The 18,440-nt window shown below is 34.2% G+C and overlaps 1 protein-coding gene across 1 annotated transcript; it reads right to left on the bottom strand.

The window, feature by feature from the left end:
- Nucleotides 1-3,463: 3,463 nt before the first annotated feature.
- Nucleotides 3,464-5,685, bottom strand: LOC106325806 (peroxidase 11-like). The gene is made up of 4 exons (XM_013763855.1): nucleotides 5,426-5,685; nucleotides 5,036-5,227; nucleotides 4,256-4,421; nucleotides 3,464-4,070 (listed from the first exon to the last, which is right to left on the bottom strand). Exons 1-4 carry the CDS (start codon nucleotides 5,645-5,647, stop codon nucleotides 3,643-3,645), a joined length of 1,008 nt encoding a protein of 335 aa, XP_013619309.1. The 5' UTR covers nucleotides 5,648-5,685; the 3' UTR covers nucleotides 3,464-3,642.
- Between the last annotated feature and the right edge of the window lie 12,755 nt (nucleotides 5,686-18,440).

The following is an 18,440-nucleotide window of genomic DNA, read 5'->3' on the forward strand; positions in this document are numbered from 1 at the left end:
TTCAACCATGTTACTGTTATATATGTATTTCAACCTCTTCTTGTCTTATACTAGTTATTCTTAACCTAAGATTTTATTGTATTTTTCTTCTGAATTTCAACGTTTGATTAATCAACAACAAAGGCAGCCTCCACAAATGTTTATAGATTAATCCGGTCCCAAAGTGTTAGCTTAGAGATATACATAATTGAAGCAAATAAACTCTGACCTTCTTTAGGGTGATCCTTTAATTGAATGTCTACAATAGAGGTGGACTTTTGGATACCCGTTCGGATTCAGATCGGGTATTTGGGATTTTCGGATATTTCGGTATAGGGATAGAGAACCCGTTCGGGTATTTCTGTACTTCAGGTCGGGTTCATGTATTTTTAGTTCGGGTTCGGTTATATTGAATCGGGTTCGGATATTTAAATTTTAAAAGAAAAACAAAATTTCATTTTTTTAAGTTTCTTGTATTTAAAAATATAGATTTCACTTAACTGACTTTTTATTTTATTTTTTATAGATTGAATTATTAATAAGTTTGGAGATAATATTTCAAAAAAAAAAATAGATATTAATTTGGGTATTGTTTTTAAACTTTGAATGTAACTTTTGTTAATACAGGAAACAAAAAGTTTGACATGCATTTCAAATGAATATCATATCATTTTCTCCATAATTATATATATACTTATGATCTTAAAGTATGTGTAACATCATTATAAATATTTTGTAAGAAAATGAGAGATGTAAACTAGAAATATAAGGGTAAGTATATATATGTTCGGTTATCTTTGGATATCCATTCGGGTTCGGATATTACCCGTTCGGATATCCAATCTCTTTTTTTTGAATTATACAGAGGTATCCTGGCCCCACATAAGTGATCCAGACTAGTCACGTGTTGCCACGTGTCGGTCTTCTGTCCCTGGCGATGCCGAAATGTTAATTCCCCAGTGGCCGGAATTCGAACCCAGGTGGCGGTACTCAAAGCTGTAAGCCCTTTACCACTAGGCTAGAAGCCCCGGTTAGGATATCTAATCTCTCTTAGCTTAATACCCGTTCGAGTATTTTTCTAATTCGGTTCGGATTTCGATTCGGTTTTCGGATCGAGTTCGGATGCGGCTTCGGGTATCGGGTAAAATGCCCACCCCTAGTCCACAATAAGGTCCACGATGTCTTGGCGTAAGGGTTGGAGCATATGCCAAACCTCTTTTTTCCGCGTAAGTATTTCTTCGAAATAGATTTTCTTGGAAAGTGGATTTTGCCGAAATTTTTGTAGAGAATGAAATTGTATATGTGCATTTTAGATTGCATTGTTAGATATTTAGAGTCTTAGATTGCATTTCATGAATTAGGATAATTTTTAGTCATTTTAGGTGTTCTTGGAGTTATGAAAGATTAGGGACTTGGAATGGAGGACAAACAAGAGATACAAAAGCAAAAGAAGATATAAAATAGGCTGAGGGAGTTTATATGCAGAATATAGAAGCATGTTTAAAACATTTACTCATTGAAGGCCTTCACGATCACGTATGAATCTCATATTTTGTCACAACATAGGAAATTGAATTAACTTACCAATGAAAGTGGTTTTAAATCATTGAACCAGTGGTGTCGAGTCATCTAAATACAAATACTAACTATCTACATGAAGTTCATATAGCTATTAGTATATGTATAAGACCAAAATTATTATTCTAGTCTTGTTAAGAAACACGTAAACAAGAGGATGGGAAACATAGATATATTGAAATTTTCAGATTATTGTGGCTTTTAATTACTAAGAAATGATTTAGATTAGACGAAATGATTTAGATTAGACAAAATGATTTAGATTTTCGTCCTTGAAAAAAGCTGAAGAGTTTTAAGTTAATCGCCAGAAAAAACTAAAACTAACGATTGTTTTAGAGAAAAATATACAAAATTTTGTATCTTGACGAGATTCAAATATACTATATTTTGTATATTTGATGAAATAAAAATATTTACTATTTTATCAAACGCTTAAATAAAAATATTATGATATCATGTTTTGGTACATGTTGAAATGACTTTTAAAAAAATATTATGATCTTGCATTTTGGCACAGGTTAAAAAATTATCTAATAACATAATATATTAAATATATAAAATCAGTTGTAATTTATCTTTTTCAATAATGAATTTTCATGAAATAAAATCTCGCATTGGCACAAATTTTTGTTTTAAATTATGATCCCGTTTTTAGCACAGGTTAATTAGAAACTAAGAGAACCATAAATAAAATATTTTTACTATTTCTGTTGAAGTTTACTCTTTACAAGCCTAAAACTAAAAGCTAAATATTAATCATCATTAAACAAAATTTCAGCTTTTACTCACAAATTTATGACTGAAGATTTTCACTTTGCGGTTATGATACAATTGGAATATAACATTTATAAAAACAAATTAGTTTCTAGATTTTTAAAATTTAAACTTAAATAATATATGTTGTGGACAACAAAAAAATTCAAGACCTAAAATTTTAATACACTTCTAAATAAATAAAAAAAATTCAAAACAAATCCCGCGCTTTGGAAACACTGATCAAAATCCAATATGTAATTAAAAAATACATACAACTAATTAACAAAATTATTGTCTTTTCTTGGTTGAATTATAAATTATGATATACTTGAAAGGCAGCACGCACCTGCTTTCTTCTAAGTTACCTTCCAACTCGTTCCGGTCTTGACCAACGGGTTTAAGGTCCATGTCAAGAATCTGATTGTTTAAAAGAAAAAAACACATTTTCAGTAAAATTCAACCAAGAAAAGACAATAATTTCCACAGATTTTTTAGAGTTTATAAACCATAGCTTCAACATCTGAAAGGAAAGGCAAATCTTCATCACTCTCAATTTTTTTAATGTTCTCCTCTTTTATGACATTAGAGCTAGCGCTTCCATCCATGCATGTACTCAATGTCTGTTCACAGATCTCTTTCTCTGAGATTATTGTTTTTATTCTTCTTTTTTTTTTGAACATTATCTGGAGAGTATTGTTGTGATGTTGAAGTTGTTGCAGTAAAACTATATGTGGCCCTCTCCCTAAAGCTCTTTGAATGCAGCATAACAAGTTGCTTTTTCTGTAGCGGCACACTCTACCATAACTGTCTCTGCATTCCTCTTGTACAGCCGTCGCTGATACCAATATCATACCACTATGTGATAGATTCGTCCAAGTTTTGCAAATAAAACATTTGTATTCAAAGCCATGTGATGATTTTGGTAGAATGATAAAAACTTTCAACATCAAGTAAGTCACATTGCGTGATTATTTTCACCTCTACAATTTTGGGAACACATAAATTAAGTAAAATTCACATTTTTAATATGAAAACACTGGTCCTATATATGCTGTTTAAGGGAATAAGAATTGTAGAATTGTCATAATCTCTAATAGCTAGGTCGTTTGACATACACTATTACAAATAGTTTAAACCTTTTACATACTGTGAACCACCATTCTTTGTAATTCTTTAATCCCATAAATTCATATTCAAACTTCAAAACACACAAAAGTATAAAGGATGAGAAAAAGGAAAACCAATTTCCTTTAAAATAAATAAATTGTAAGAAAATAGTTTTGTTTTTTTTTTTAACACAGAGAAAATAGTTTTGTGAAATGGATGTTTTCATGTATTAACGAATCTGCAGTTTCTTCGAACTTCTCCATCGACCAAGCTCTTGGAGTTCAAAATGTTCCCCATCTTCACCATCGATTTGGAGAATTGCTCGAAGAAAGCCACCGGATCTTCCGCGTACTTGCTCACTATCCGCCGTGTCTGTATACCGAAAATGCTCGTGTACATCGCCTGGTCAGAGCTCAGTAACCCTTCTCCTCTCAGGAGCGTGTGGTAGATCGAGTTGTCGAATAGATTCGGCGTCACATTGTCCATCGCTGTCACGTTTTTGTCACCTTCTCCGCTGCTCTCCGGACAAATCTCTTGGAGTCTCGCCAGGTACGTCGCTGATACGGGGTTTAGTGCTGTCGTTACCCTAAAATCTCCATAGATTCGCGACCGGAAGTTCCGACATTGTGCCATCCCTATCGTGTGAGCTCCTACTTAAATAGAGTTGTTCAAATTAAAAAAATAAAATTAAAATAAAAGAGTTGTCCAAATTTTATGAGTTTATATCGGTTGATAATATCTTTTTTCTTTTTTTGGTTCGATAATATCATATTCCGGTCTATCACAATACTAAAATCACTTCCCGGTTTAATTTAGTTTAGAGAAGTGATCTTACCGATAAGAGCGACCATGTCTTCAACAGAGAGACCCTGATAGTAGAATTTAGCGATGATGCTGATTAAACCCTCGTCAGGAGTTGGAAGATTCGTTGTGGCAAGCGCGTAGCTTGCTGTCTTTGAATCTTTTCTCCCCACAGGAACGTCCCAGTAAGGCCCACCAACCTTTAATCAAAACCAAAAGTAAACATGTTGTTTCAATTTCTTAACTCATAAGTACTCTACATAACACTAAAAAAGTTTATGTAACAAATATAGATCTTAAAGATCAAAATGACCAAAATATTTCATTAAAGAGGTAAATATACACTTATACCCCTATGGTTAACTAATTCAAACCTTAAGATTTAGAGTTGAGGAGTGGAGATTTGGAATTGAGATTTAAAATTTTATAAAATAAAAAATAAATATTTAAAATTTGAAAATAAAATTTTTAAAAATAGTTTCTAAAAGTATTTTCGAATTACAAAAAGAAAATTTGAAAAAAAAAAAATTTCGAAAAAAAAAATTTATAAAAAAAAAAATTTTATAAAAAAGTTCGAATTTGAAAACATATAATCTAAAACTATAAAAAAAAATTTATTTATTTTTTATTTTTATTTTTTTATATCTAGGATATTATGGTCCTTTTACCTATTAAATGAAACATTTTAGTCATTTTCCTCCTTGTATTTTATTTTTGTGATCAAAACTTGAAAATGGTCTATTTAAGAGAATTACCTATATAAAATATACAAGTTGGTTGTTATAACCACCCATGACTAGTGACTAATATGTACCAGGATTGTAGCATCTCTAGCAGAAATTGTGAGAAGATCAGCGCACGAAACAACTCCAGGACATTCGGATTCGATTATGTTCTTGATCCTGTCTATGATTTTGTATCCTTTCAGTGAGTTTATGTTGGGAGAAGCTTTCTTCTCTCCCTTCAGTGACTCTGTTTCGTCTAGTAACACAGATCCATCGCATCCCTGCAATACAAGATGAACCCTTAAGTAACTATCCCTAACATAAAACAACCGCTTTTAGTTAAACTTTCAGCTAGACTCTTGTCTTTGTTTCATCAATAGTCTAACAAAACCCTTGTGTCCCAATTAGATTGAATGAATGAGGATGGCAAGAGGCTGGAAGCTTTCTTATGTCTCAATCAAGGTGTGTTATGTACTTACTTGGACAAAGCAGTCGTGGAAGTGTAAACGAATAATTATGGCTGCATTTCTTGGATCTTCCTTCACTATGCATTCCATTTCTTTTCTGATGACATCAAATACCGTCGGGCAAGTTGACTTGTAATAATCTAGGGTTAAAGGAAGATCCTTTCCTGATACATCAAAAGAGAAGCAGGGAATAAAGATGGCATGGACGATACATATCACAATGAGGAGTTTCATACTTCTCCTGTTCTCTTGAATTTTGCTAAACTTTTTTTTCCAGAAAATGTTAAAATGTTAGTGAGAGGTAAGGAGTGGGAGAAATTGGGTGGGACTTCAAAGAGATATATAAGTTTGAGAAAAGACAGCATTGTAGGGTTTTAGTTTTCTTGTGCCACAAGGGTTTTGAGAAGTTGGTCAAATGAGATACAACTAATTCTGTGAGATGGTTGTTGGGTTTTCCTATAACCCAAAGATAATGAGATCAAAGTTTATTTGAACAACTAGATATGAACCCGTGTTTTGCAACTATTTTTTTTTATGTTTTAATTTATTAAAGAAAATAAAAATAATAAATAATTTTATTATACTTTTAGGATTGTTTTTGCATATGTTGTGTGAGACTTATTTTATAATTAAGAACTCGTTTTTACACATAAGTTACAATGCATATTTGTATTTTATAATCATTGTGCATATGTGAATTGTTATCAACTTTGTACTTAGGGGTAGAAAAAAACTCATACCTATAAATTAAAACCGAATTCAACCCAAAGTAAGAATTTGAACGAAAAAAAAATAAAAGTTAAATAAGACCAGTCGAGTCAATGACAACATTATACACTTTTTATGTACTAATTTAATATTTTATTAAACTTATCAAATGTTTCATAATTTTCATAATTCATTATTTTTAAATGATATATTTCCATAATAACATTTTAATTAAAAACTGAAGTAGAAATATACTACATAATAAAAAAAAAAATGAAATAAGATGACGATGAACCTTGATTTGTTTTTGACAAGACGCATATAAAGATCACTTACGGTGATAATAATAATAATCTATTTCTTATCACCAACAATGAAAATATATAGGGAGAATTGCCAAGTGTGACTCAAAACTTGGAGTCAAACCAAAACAATACCCCAACTTGGGTCAAAGGCAAAAGTAACCTAAAAGGCTATTGAAATTACAACTATCCCCTTGTGACCAAACAAAAAAACGGAATTTTTTTTACGTTTCTACCCCTCGCAAGTCGTCTGTTTAGACGACTTGAAAATAAGTCGTCCAGACGACTTAACTGAAAGTCGTCTGGACAGTTAGTCTTAAACATAATTTAAAAATTTTGTAAAAAATATTTTGATAAGTGAAAAATGGGAATTATGTAATTAACATATGTCTTAGGAGGTATAAATTAAGATATAACAAATTTCAATTGTTTTCAGCATAGATGAGTGAAAGTAGTGAGTCATGATATTCTTTAGTTTATGTTTCATCAACATATGTTATAGTATTGTATGTGTTCTTAGGGTTAGATTTTGGAAAGCATTAAAACCGTTTTTGAAAATTTTTAAAATTACTTATCCGTGTTCATTTCTGTGTATAGTAAACACTATTTAAGTATAATTTGATTTTATAACGTGGTTAGTTAGTTAATCTAGTCATTTTAGTTTAGGGGTTCATTTTAGGGTCTAGGACGACTTAATATTTTGTCGTCTGAAAACAGACGACTAAATATTAAGTCGTCTGTTGTACATTATCAGCCAGAATAAGTCGTCTAAACCGGACCAAACCTTAAAGTTTACCAATGTAATTTTAAAGCTAACCGGATTATTTACCCAATATATAAGGTGATTTTTATTTTTTTTGTTTCATTTTTCGCGAAATTCAGAAACCCTAACAGTTCTCTCTCAAAGGCGATTTCGAATTCCCACGATTTCCGAACAAACCATCGTTCTCAACATCGGCTATCTATCTCACTTCATTCTCACCGTTGTCGCCGCAGCTTCTTCTAACCCTAGCCGCGCCGATTCCTCTAAACCCTAGCGCCGCCGATTCCACTATTTCCGAACAAACCGTCGCCCTCGCCACCGTGGTCACCAACGTTCTAAACACTAGCGCCGCCGCTTCTTCTAAACCCTAGCGCCGCCGCTTCTTCTCTGTAAACCTTAGCGCCGTTTCTCTGTAAACCCTAACGCCGCTAAGTCATCAATCTCGAGGAAAAGATGAACATAAAACGTTGTCTCTATCAATTTACTCATTCTCACCGTTTCACGTTTATTTTTTCAGATCTATAACCGCAATGACGAGTACTCCAACTCCTTCTGCGACTGGAAGACTTGTAAGTAATTTAAGTCGTCTACTAAGTCGTCTGGACTTATATTGTTGTCTTTGATTATTTTGCAGACAAAAAGGATGGATATTCCAGAACTCCCCCGTAGGTTATACACATCAGGGGAAGAACCAGAAGCCCACAATAGCATTTCGTATCATACGGATAACAGCAAGTTGCATACTGCTCTTAGGAAAGCTCTTACTGATGACGAATTTGAAGAGCTCAAGGAGTCGAGTTTGGGAGTTTTCATCAAGTTCAAGGAGCAGGGATTTGGTTGGGCTTCAAGGCTGGTTCACTACATGCTCAGTTTCAAGCTGGACATTAAGAAGAAGTATGAGATGTGGTCTCTCGTTGGTCCAGAACCTTTGAGGTTTTCACTGTTAGAGTTTGAAAACCTCACTGGTCTAAACTGCGAGTACATCGAGGACCTTGAGACACCAAAATGTGACGTTACCCCAGAGATGGTTTCTTTCTGGGGGATGCTGGGAGTTCATCTGGAAGCTGGGCCAACTACTGATCAGATAATAGCAGCACTGAAGAGATGCGGGGATTGGTCCAGGGAAGATCGCAAGCGGCTCGCGTACCTCTCCATCTTCACTGGATTCATTGAAGGGAGAAAGTTTTCAACCGCTACACGATCTACTCTGGCAAGGCTAGTGATGGATTTAGAACGGTTTGAGAATTATCCATGGGGGAGAGTCGCGTTTAAGGTGCTGATGGACTCTTTGTGGAACAAAGAAATTGCTGGCTGTTACACCGTGGATGGGTTTATACAAGTTCTTCAGGTCTAGACGTACACAGCTATGCCGGAATTGGGTGCTAGTATTGGTGGTCCCAGAGCAGACAGTCCGTCTCCACCGATACTGGCTTACGAGGGCAGCAGAGGCCGCAGATCAATGAAAGCTGCTATCTTGAGTCAGGTATTTACTTCAATCCAAAAGACTGCGCAGACGACTTATTATAAGTCGTCTGGAAAGTCTTCCATCTGGACGACTTATTAGACGACTTATAATAAGGCGTCTGGAAAGTCTTCCCAGCTGGACGACTTATCGGACGACTTAATTAAGTCGTCTGGAAAGTCTTCCATCTGGACGACTTATTAGACGACTTATAATAAGGCGTCTGGAAAGTCTTCCCAGCTGGACGACTTATCGGACGACTTAATTAAGTCGTCTGGAAAGTCTTCCATCTGGACGACTTATTAGACGACTTATAATAAGGCGTCTGGAAAGTCTTCCCAGCTGGACGACTTATCGGACGACTTAATTAAGTCGTCTGGAAAGTCTTCCATCTGGACGACTTATTAGACGACTTATAATAAGGCGTCTGGAAAGTCTTCCCAGCTGGACGACTTATCGGACGACTTAATTAAGTCGTCTGGAAAGTCTTCCATCTGGACGACTTATTAGACGACTTATAATAAGGCGTCTGGAAAGTCTTCCCAGCTGGACGACTTATCGGACGACTTAATTAAGTCGTCTGGAAAGTCTTCCATCTGGACGACTTATTAGACGACTTATAATAAGGCGTCTGGAAAGTCTTCCCAGCTGGACGACTTATCGGACGACTTAATTAAGTCGTCTGGAAAGTCTTCCATCTGGACGACTTATTAGACGACTTATAATAAGGCGTCTGGAAAGTCTTCCCAGCTGGACGACTTATCGGACGACTTAATTAAGTCGTCTGGAAAGTCTTCCATCTGGACGACTTATTAGACGACTTATAATAAGGCGTCTGGAAAGTCTTCCCAGCTGGACGACTTATCGGACGACTTAATTAAGTCGTCTGGAAAGTCTTCCATCTGGACGACTTATTAGACGACTTATAATAAGGCGTCTGGAAAGTCTTCCCAGCTGGACGACTTATCGGACGACTTAATTAAGTCGTCTGGAAAGTCTTCCATCTGGACGACTTATTAGACGACTTATAATAAGGCGTCTGGAAAGTCTTCCCAGCTGGACGACTTATCGGACGACTTAATTAAGTCGTCTGGAAAGTCTTCCATCTGGACGACTTATTAGACGACTTATAATAAGGCGTCTGGAAAGTCTTCCCAGCTGGACGACTTATCGGACGACTTAATTAAGTCGTCTGGAAAGTCTTCCATCTGGACGACTTATTAGACGACTTATAATAAGGCGTCTGGAAAGTCTTCCCAGCTGGACGACTTATCGGACGACTTAATTAAGTCGTCTGGAAAGTCTTCCATCTGGACGACTTATTAGACGACTTATAATAAGGCGTCTGGAAAGTCTTCCCAGCTGGACGACTTATCGGACGACTTAATTAAGTCGTCTGGAAAGTCTTCCATCTGGACGACTTATTAGACGACTTATAATAAGGCGTCTGGAAAGTCTTCCCAGCTGGACGACTTATCGGACGACTTAATTAAGTCGTCTGGAAAGTCTTCCATCTGGACGACTTATTAGACGACTTATAATAAGGCGTCTGGAAAGTCTTCCCAGCTGGACGACTTATCGGACGACTTAATTAAGTCGTCTGGAAAGTCTTCCATCTGGACGACTTATTAGACGACTTATAATAAGGCGTCTGGAAAGTCTTCCCAGCTGGACGACTTATCGGACGACTTAATTAAGTCGTCTGGAAAGTCTTCCATCTGGACGACTTATTAGACGACTTATAATAAGGCGTCTGGAAAGTCTTCCCAGCTGGACGACTTATCGGACGACTTAATTAAGTCGTCTGGAAAGTCTTCCATCTGGACGACTTATTAGACGACTTATAATAAGGCGTCTGGAAAGTCTTCCCAGCTGGACGACTTATCGGACGACTTAATTAAGTCGTCTGGAAAGTCTTCCATCTGGACGACTTATTAGACGACTTATAATAAGGCGTCTGGAAAGTCTTCCCAGCTGGACGACTTATCGGACGACTTAATTAAGTCGTCTGGAAAGTCTTCCATCTGGACGACTTATTAGACGACTTATAATAAGGCGTCTGGAAAGTCTTCCCAGCTGGACGACTTATCGGACGACTTAATTAAGTCGTCTGGAAAGTCTTCCATCTGGACGACTTATTAGACGACTTATAATAAGGCGTCTGGAAAGTCTTCCCAGCTGGACGACTTATCGGACGACTTAATTAAGTCGTCTGGAAAGTCTTCCATCTGGACGACTTATTAGACGACTTATAATAAGGCGTCTGGAAAGTCTTCCCAGCTGGACGACTTATCGGACGACTTAATTAAGTCGTCTGGAAAGTCTTCCATCTGGACGACTTATTAGACGACTTATAATAAGGCGTCTGGAAAGTCTTCCCAGCTGGACGACTTATCGGACGACTTAATTAAGTCGTCTGGAAAGTCTTCCATCTGGACGACTTATTAGACGACTTATAATAAGGCGTCTGGAAAGTCTTCCCAGCTGGACGACTTATCGGACGACTTAATTAAGTCGTCTGGAAAGTCTTCCATCTGGACGACTTATTAGACGACTTATAATAAGGCGTCTGGAAAGTCTTCCCAGCTGGACGACTTATCGGACGACTTAATTAAGTCGTCTGGAAAGTCTTCCATCTGGACGACTTATTAGACGACTTATAATAAGGCGTCTGGAAAGTCTTCCCAGCTGGACGACTTATCGGACGACTTAATTAAGTCGTCTGGAAAGTCTTCCATCTGGACGACTTATTAGACGACTTATAATAAGGCGTCTGGAAAGTCTTCCCAGCTGGACGACTTATCGGACGACTTAATTAAGTCGTCTGGAAAGTCTTCCATCTGGACGACTTATTAGACGACTTATAATAAGGCGTCTGGAAAGTCTTCCCAGCTGGACGACTTATCGGACGACTTAATTAAGTCGTCTGGAAAGTCTTCCATCTGGACGACTTATTAGACGACTTATAATAAGGCGTCTGGAAAGTCTTCCCAGCTGGACGACTTATCGGACGACTTAATTAAGTCGTCTGGAAAGTCTTCCATCTGGACGACTTATTAGACGACTTATAATAAGGCGTCTGGAAAGTCTTCCCAGCTGGACGACTTATCGGACGACTTAATTAAGTCGTCTGGAAAGTCTTCCATCTGGACGACTTATTAGACGACTTATAATAAGGCGTCTGGAAAGTCTTCCCAGCTGGACGACTTATCGGACGACTTAATTAAGTCGTCTGGAAAGTCTTCCATCTGGACGACTTATTAGACGACTTATAATAAGGCGTCTGGAAAGTCTTCCCAGCTGGACGACTTATCGGACGACTTAATTAAGTCGTCTGGAAAGTCTTCCATCTGGACGACTTATTAGACGACTTATAATAAGGCGTCTGGAAAGTCTTCCCAGCTGGACGACTTATCGGACGACTTAATTAAGTCGTCTGGAAAGTCTTCCATCTGGACGACTTATTAGACGACTTATAATAAGGCGTCTGGAAAGTCTTCCCAGCTGGACGACTTATCGGACGACTTAATTAAGTCGTCTGGAAAGTCTTCCATCTGGACGACTTATTAGACGACTTATAATAAGGCGTCTGGAAAGTCTTCCCAGCTGGACGACTTATCGGACGACTTAATTAAGTCGTCTGGAAAGTCTTCCATCTGGACGACTTATTAGACGACTTATAATAAGGCGTCTGGAAAGTCTTCCCAGCTGGACGACTTATCGGACGACTTAATTAAGTCGTCTGGAAAGTCTTCCATCTGGACGACTTATTAGACGACTTATAATAAGGCGTCTGGAAAGTCTTCCCAGCTGGACGACTTATCGGACGACTTAATTAAGTCGTCTGGAAAGTCTTCCATCTGGACGACTTATTAGACGACTTATAATAAGGCGTCTGGAAAGTCTTCCCAGCTGGACGACTTATCGGACGACTTAATTAAGTCGTCTGGAAAGTCTTCCATCTGGACGACTTATTAGACGACTTATAATAAGGCGTCTGGAAAGTCTTCCCAGCTGGACGACTTATCGGACGACTTAATTAAGTCGTCTGGAAAGTCTTCCATCTGGACGACTTATTAGACGACTTATAATAAGGCGTCTGGAAAGTCTTCCCAGCTGGACGACTTATCGGACGACTTAATTAAGTCGTCTGGAAAGTCTTCCATCTGGACGACTTATTAGACGACTTATAATAAGGCGTCTGGAAAGTCTTCCCAGCTGGACGACTTATCGGACGACTTAATTAAGTCGTCTGGAAAGTCTTCCATCTGGACGACTTATTAGACGACTTATAATAAGGCGTCTGGAAAGTCTTCCCAGCTGGACGACTTATCGGACGACTTAATTAAGTCGTCTGGAAAGTCTTCCATCTGGACGACTTATTAGACGACTTATAATAAGGCGTCTGGAAAGTCTTCCCAGCTGGACGACTTATCGGACGACTTAATTAAGTCGTCTGGAAAGTCTTCCATCTGGACGACTTATTAGACGACTTATAATAAGGCGTCTGGAAAGTCTTCCCAGCTGGACGACTTATCGGACGACTTAATTAAGTCGTCTGGAAAGTCTTCCATCTGGACGACTTATTAGACGACTTATAATAAGGCGTCTGGAAAGTCTTCCCAGCTGGACGACTTATCGGACGACTTAATTAAGTCGTCTGGAAAGTCTTCCATCTGGACGACTTATTAGACGACTTATAATAAGGCGTCTGGAAAGTCTTCCCAGCTGGACGACTTATCGGACGACTTAATTAAGTCGTCTGGAAAGTCTTCCATCTGGACGACTTATTAGACGACTTATAATAATACTTTTGCAAAAAGCCCAAATATATCAAACATGTGTTTGATTTTTGTATGACCAAACACATATAAATACCAATCATGACAACATCTTAATTTCTGATTTTTGTTAATTAAATAGTTTTAACATCATAGTTGTCATCAATTTTTTTTAATTACTGTTAAATAAATTTTTTAAAAAATATTAAGATTTTTAAAAAATAAAATACTCTTTTACATTTTGTGTTTAGGTTTTTAGAAAATGAAAATTACTATCATATAACCTTTTACCATTATCTTCTATTTAGAATTTCAGAAAAAAATAAATTGTTATCAAATAATTGTTTCTAGTTACTATTAAGTAATTTTAAATTTTTTAAAAAACAATTTGTATCAATACTATTTTTACACTTATTTTGTTAATTTAATAATATTTAGTATCATATTCATCATCAAACTCTCTCTTAAAACACATTACCAAATAACTTTTTACAATTTTATTTTAGTTAGGACTTAAAAATATGATTCAAATATCTTTTGTTTATGATTATTTAAAATAAAAAAACTATCAAATATTATTTTACATTTTTTTTAGAATTTTAGAAAAGGATATTAATATTAAATAATCTTTTACAATTTTATTTTGTCTACGATTTAGGAAAATAAAATTACTATAAAATAATTATTTCGAGTTAATATTAACTATTTTAAAAAGCTTCTATTTTCATAATTCATTTTTTTCAATATCACTAATATTTTAACGTTTTTTATTTGTTAATTAAATCATTTTTAGTATCATGTTTGTCATTAAATTTTAAAAGTGAAAATTACTATTAAATAAACTTTTACATTTCTCTTTTTTAGGATTTAAAAAAAATATTTAGTTAAGATTAAAAAAAGAAAAAAATATTTTACAAATCTCTTTTATTTATGATTTTGGAAAAAAAAATTTATTTCCAATGGCAGGTTTTTATTGACACATTAACAATGTAATTTCTTTATTGGCACATGTCACAATCATATCGGGTGAAATATTTGAAGCTATTTTTAGTTTATATCTTTTTAAACACAAAATTATCTATTAAAAAGAAAGTTAGTTATTTATAATAAAAATAATATTACTTTTACAATTTCATTTTATTTAGACTTTCAAAAATGGAAACTTACTTATTTTATAATTAATTTTTCTTTAATGTTTTTATTAAAAAATTTCTGATATTTGTAGGATACTATAATCGTTTTTAAAGATAATTATACAACTAATTTATTTTAATAAAAATTTCTGTTTAATTTATTATATATTTTGTCTTATACGCACAAACACATATCCATCGTATTCACACATATTTATATAGGACAAAAACATCATAATTGAAAAAAATTATGTTAGCATCATAAGATGTAATAAGGATAATAGAAAGATGAGTTGTATCAAGAAATTAAAAGAAAATACACAGGCAATATTTTTCTTGTAAATACTATTTTGTTTTGTGAAATTAATATGAGTAAGCTTAAACCTAATTAATAAAAAGGTGAAATATTTGTAGATATTTTCGGTTTATAATTTTTAACATACAATTATCTATTAAAAAGGAAAGTTAATTATTTATCGTACAATAATAGGAGTACTTTTACAATTTTCTTTTGTTTAGGCATAAAAAAAAAGAAATAATACTTATTTTATAGTTAGTTTTTCTTTATGATTTTTATTAAATAATTTCTTATTTATAATGTTCTTTTACAGAAAAGTTAATTTCAAATCACTTTTTACAATTATTATTTTTGTTTAAGATTAAAAAAAACTACTATTAAATGATTTTATAACTGTAAAGACTATGTAATAGTAATTTTTTTTTAAATCTTTAAAAGAACCATAAAAAATATTTTGTAATAATAATTTTTCTTTTCTAAATATCTTTTAAATCCTACATAAAAGAGAACTCTATCATATTTTTGACACATGTCACAATCTTATAAAGTTTATGACATATGTTGCGATCATATTAGTTAACAATTTTGAAGAACCTAGTTTTATATAATAAGACAGCACCTTTTTTTTTTTTTGAGAAAACAATAGTATATTACTATAAAATGTAATATATCCACGTATATATTATGTTTACGTTTTAAACGATAGATCTCTCTTTTTTGTATCTTTGCAAGAGTTGCAACAATGTTCATTAAAACTGATTCTTGAAAAGAAAATTCAAGAAGCCTCGTTGTTTTGTAATTTGTTCATTTTTTTCTTTGCCATCAAAATGACCATTTTTGTTCAACTGAGAAATTATATAATTTCATAAACGAATTTATGTTCTTTTATCGCCGGTTAAAACACGTCAGCAACACTGATACACAAGTAACAAATCCTGGTCAAAATGGTTCAATAGTAAATCCAACTTTCTGAATAAAAGATAGTTATGAATTTGTAACTATAGCCGCCCACAATAATACCGTATGAATTGGTTAGATATGTAGGTCACCAATAGGCAATAGGTTACATGAATTCATTTTCTGGTCGATATTTGAAATACTCTTAACCTCGGCAATAATTTATATATTTTGTTTATGAATAACGTTTGCTAATTGTTCTTCTCTTCACCTTGTTTTCTTCCCCAAATGAAGAAAGATCAAGAAGTAGGAGGGAAATATTATCCACTCGTTGGCGTCATCTTGAATTATACCGATTTAATGAAAAAGAAACTCCAAAACCTTAAATAATAACGACATCGTTTAATACTGACAATATTTTATTGATAGAAATACTGAATATTTTAAATATAAACAAGTTGACGACAATTTAATAAATTTATGTTTTAGCAACGTTGAACTTACGTACGTCGTTTTCTTTTTGAGTCCAACCATATTTGCTAAAACTTAAATTTATTAAATTGTCGTCAACTTGTTTATATTTAAAATATTTTCAGTATTAAACCGGTTTAAAGCAAGTTTATATATGGCAGGGATGCATGCACTAGTTGGAAGATGAAACTTGAGTTAGGTGGTTTTGGTGAGAAGTGGTAGGAGATTTTGATGACGTCTTCGTCTTGAACACGTCTTAAATACAGTTTAAACCGACGGTAAAATATTAACATCCGAACGATTAGGCATAATTATGTGTCAGTTTGTTTGGTGTGTGGTGAATTTCTATAGACTATAAACTCAAAATCATACCAACAAAAATTACAAAACTCTCGTCTTCATTTATTCTTCCTTCCTTCCTTCCGTTCTCTCCCTCAAAGTTGTGTTTTATAATTTCCTCTTGTAGTATTATACTGTAGTGTAATTTTCATTCATTTAATGTCAACATGTAATATTACTATACATATTGGACCGCAAATTTTATTTTCATTGGGGTAAAACAATTCTTTGTGAATGAATAAACAAAAGGCCCATTAGCCCAGTTGGTCAAAGCGTTGTGCTAACAACGGTATAAAGTTATTGCTCTTGGAACTGTTGGTTTAGAAAAAATAAACAGTCAAGGTTATATATCATGAACTATTAGTGTCTAAAACTACATTATCATAATATTTCTTCATCAAGGGAGGAGTACGGGGAAGACAAGTTGTGCCAACAAAGAACACTCTCGTCATCTTCACCTCATATACGAAAGTTCTCTTTTGATTTATCGTAATGTCTACCATCGAAGACAAATAGTTTGCCAGAGTAAAAGGGTCATGTGGACTAGCCAAAAGTTACTCATCTTCTTGCAATAAACTTTTCCTCCTCGAGTTAGATAATGGAATTTGTGTTGAGATCCTTTGGTATTGATAAAGAATGCAGGATTGGGAAGTATTCATGTGACATCCCCAACCTAACATACCTGACTATTTCAGCAAGATCACGATATTTTTCTCTAGCCACAAGGGAGGACACAACATGTATTCTAAGATGCTTTTGACAAAAACCCATTAATATGAACCGAAATTGTAAGAAAAAGGGAAAAACGAGGGGTGAACATTTCGACAAAAGCTCAGCGAGAGAAGTTCTAAGAACTCCAAAATCGTCTACCATCAATTACTACATAACATAACACTAACTCTACCTAGAACATTTAGTAAGGTAAAAGCAAACAACAAGTAATAAGGATAAATCCCAACAACGCCAACATCAGACCGCGTCACCTCACACGGTCCCCGCACCTCTCATGTTGTCGCGTAAGAGTTCACCACCTCACGCGGTATCCGTAATTATACACCTTCACACGATTACGTAACGTCATGTGGTCCTACATGATCAACGTCACCACATTCACACAACCACACCACCTCAGTCGGTCTCTTGCAATACGTGCTACCACATTCTAGTTTCACACATGCACACTGCATGCCCGTTCTGGCGATGAATCATGCCACTTCATTGGTTCCCACATGACATAATTTAATGTTTGAGAAGTATTTCTCTCCACCACGTTACTCCGGCAACCACATGACTTAAATTGTTTTCTGAAATATAGATTTTAAAATACATATTTTTTATTGTTGTACTATAATGATCAATAGATATATCACATTTTTAAAATAAATTATGTCATCATTTCTTCTAATAGTGATTTTAGACTTAAACAATTAGTTGGTAAATAATATATATGATATTATTCAAAATGAATAATATAATTAATTAAAAGAAATAGTATATATTTTAAATTTTTTTTGTCAAAGTAGATAAACTTTGTAGATATAAAGCATAAGTAGTTTGCATAGAAGTTTTATTTGCAGGATAAAAAAATACTATAAAAACTATTTACATATACATATGGTTATCTATATTTTATTATTTTATATCTTAAATATAAATTATAATACCATGTACATATTATATTTAGTAAAATCATAAACATGAACGGTATACAAAATAATTCATTCATAAAACTTAAATATAATAAAAAATACATTCGTACCATTTACAATTCTCATTTAAAACATTAAAATATATAAAATTTCAATAAACAAATGAATATTTTTAGCTTTTTGTTATTAATTTGTTCATTTTACTACTTTATAATAAATCACAT

This window comes from Brassica oleracea, chromosome C2 (genome assembly GCF_000695525.1).
Source record: "Brassica oleracea var. oleracea cultivar TO1000 chromosome C2, BOL, whole genome shotgun sequence".
NCBI classification, from domain to species: Eukaryota; Viridiplantae; Streptophyta; class Magnoliopsida; order Brassicales; family Brassicaceae; genus Brassica; species Brassica oleracea.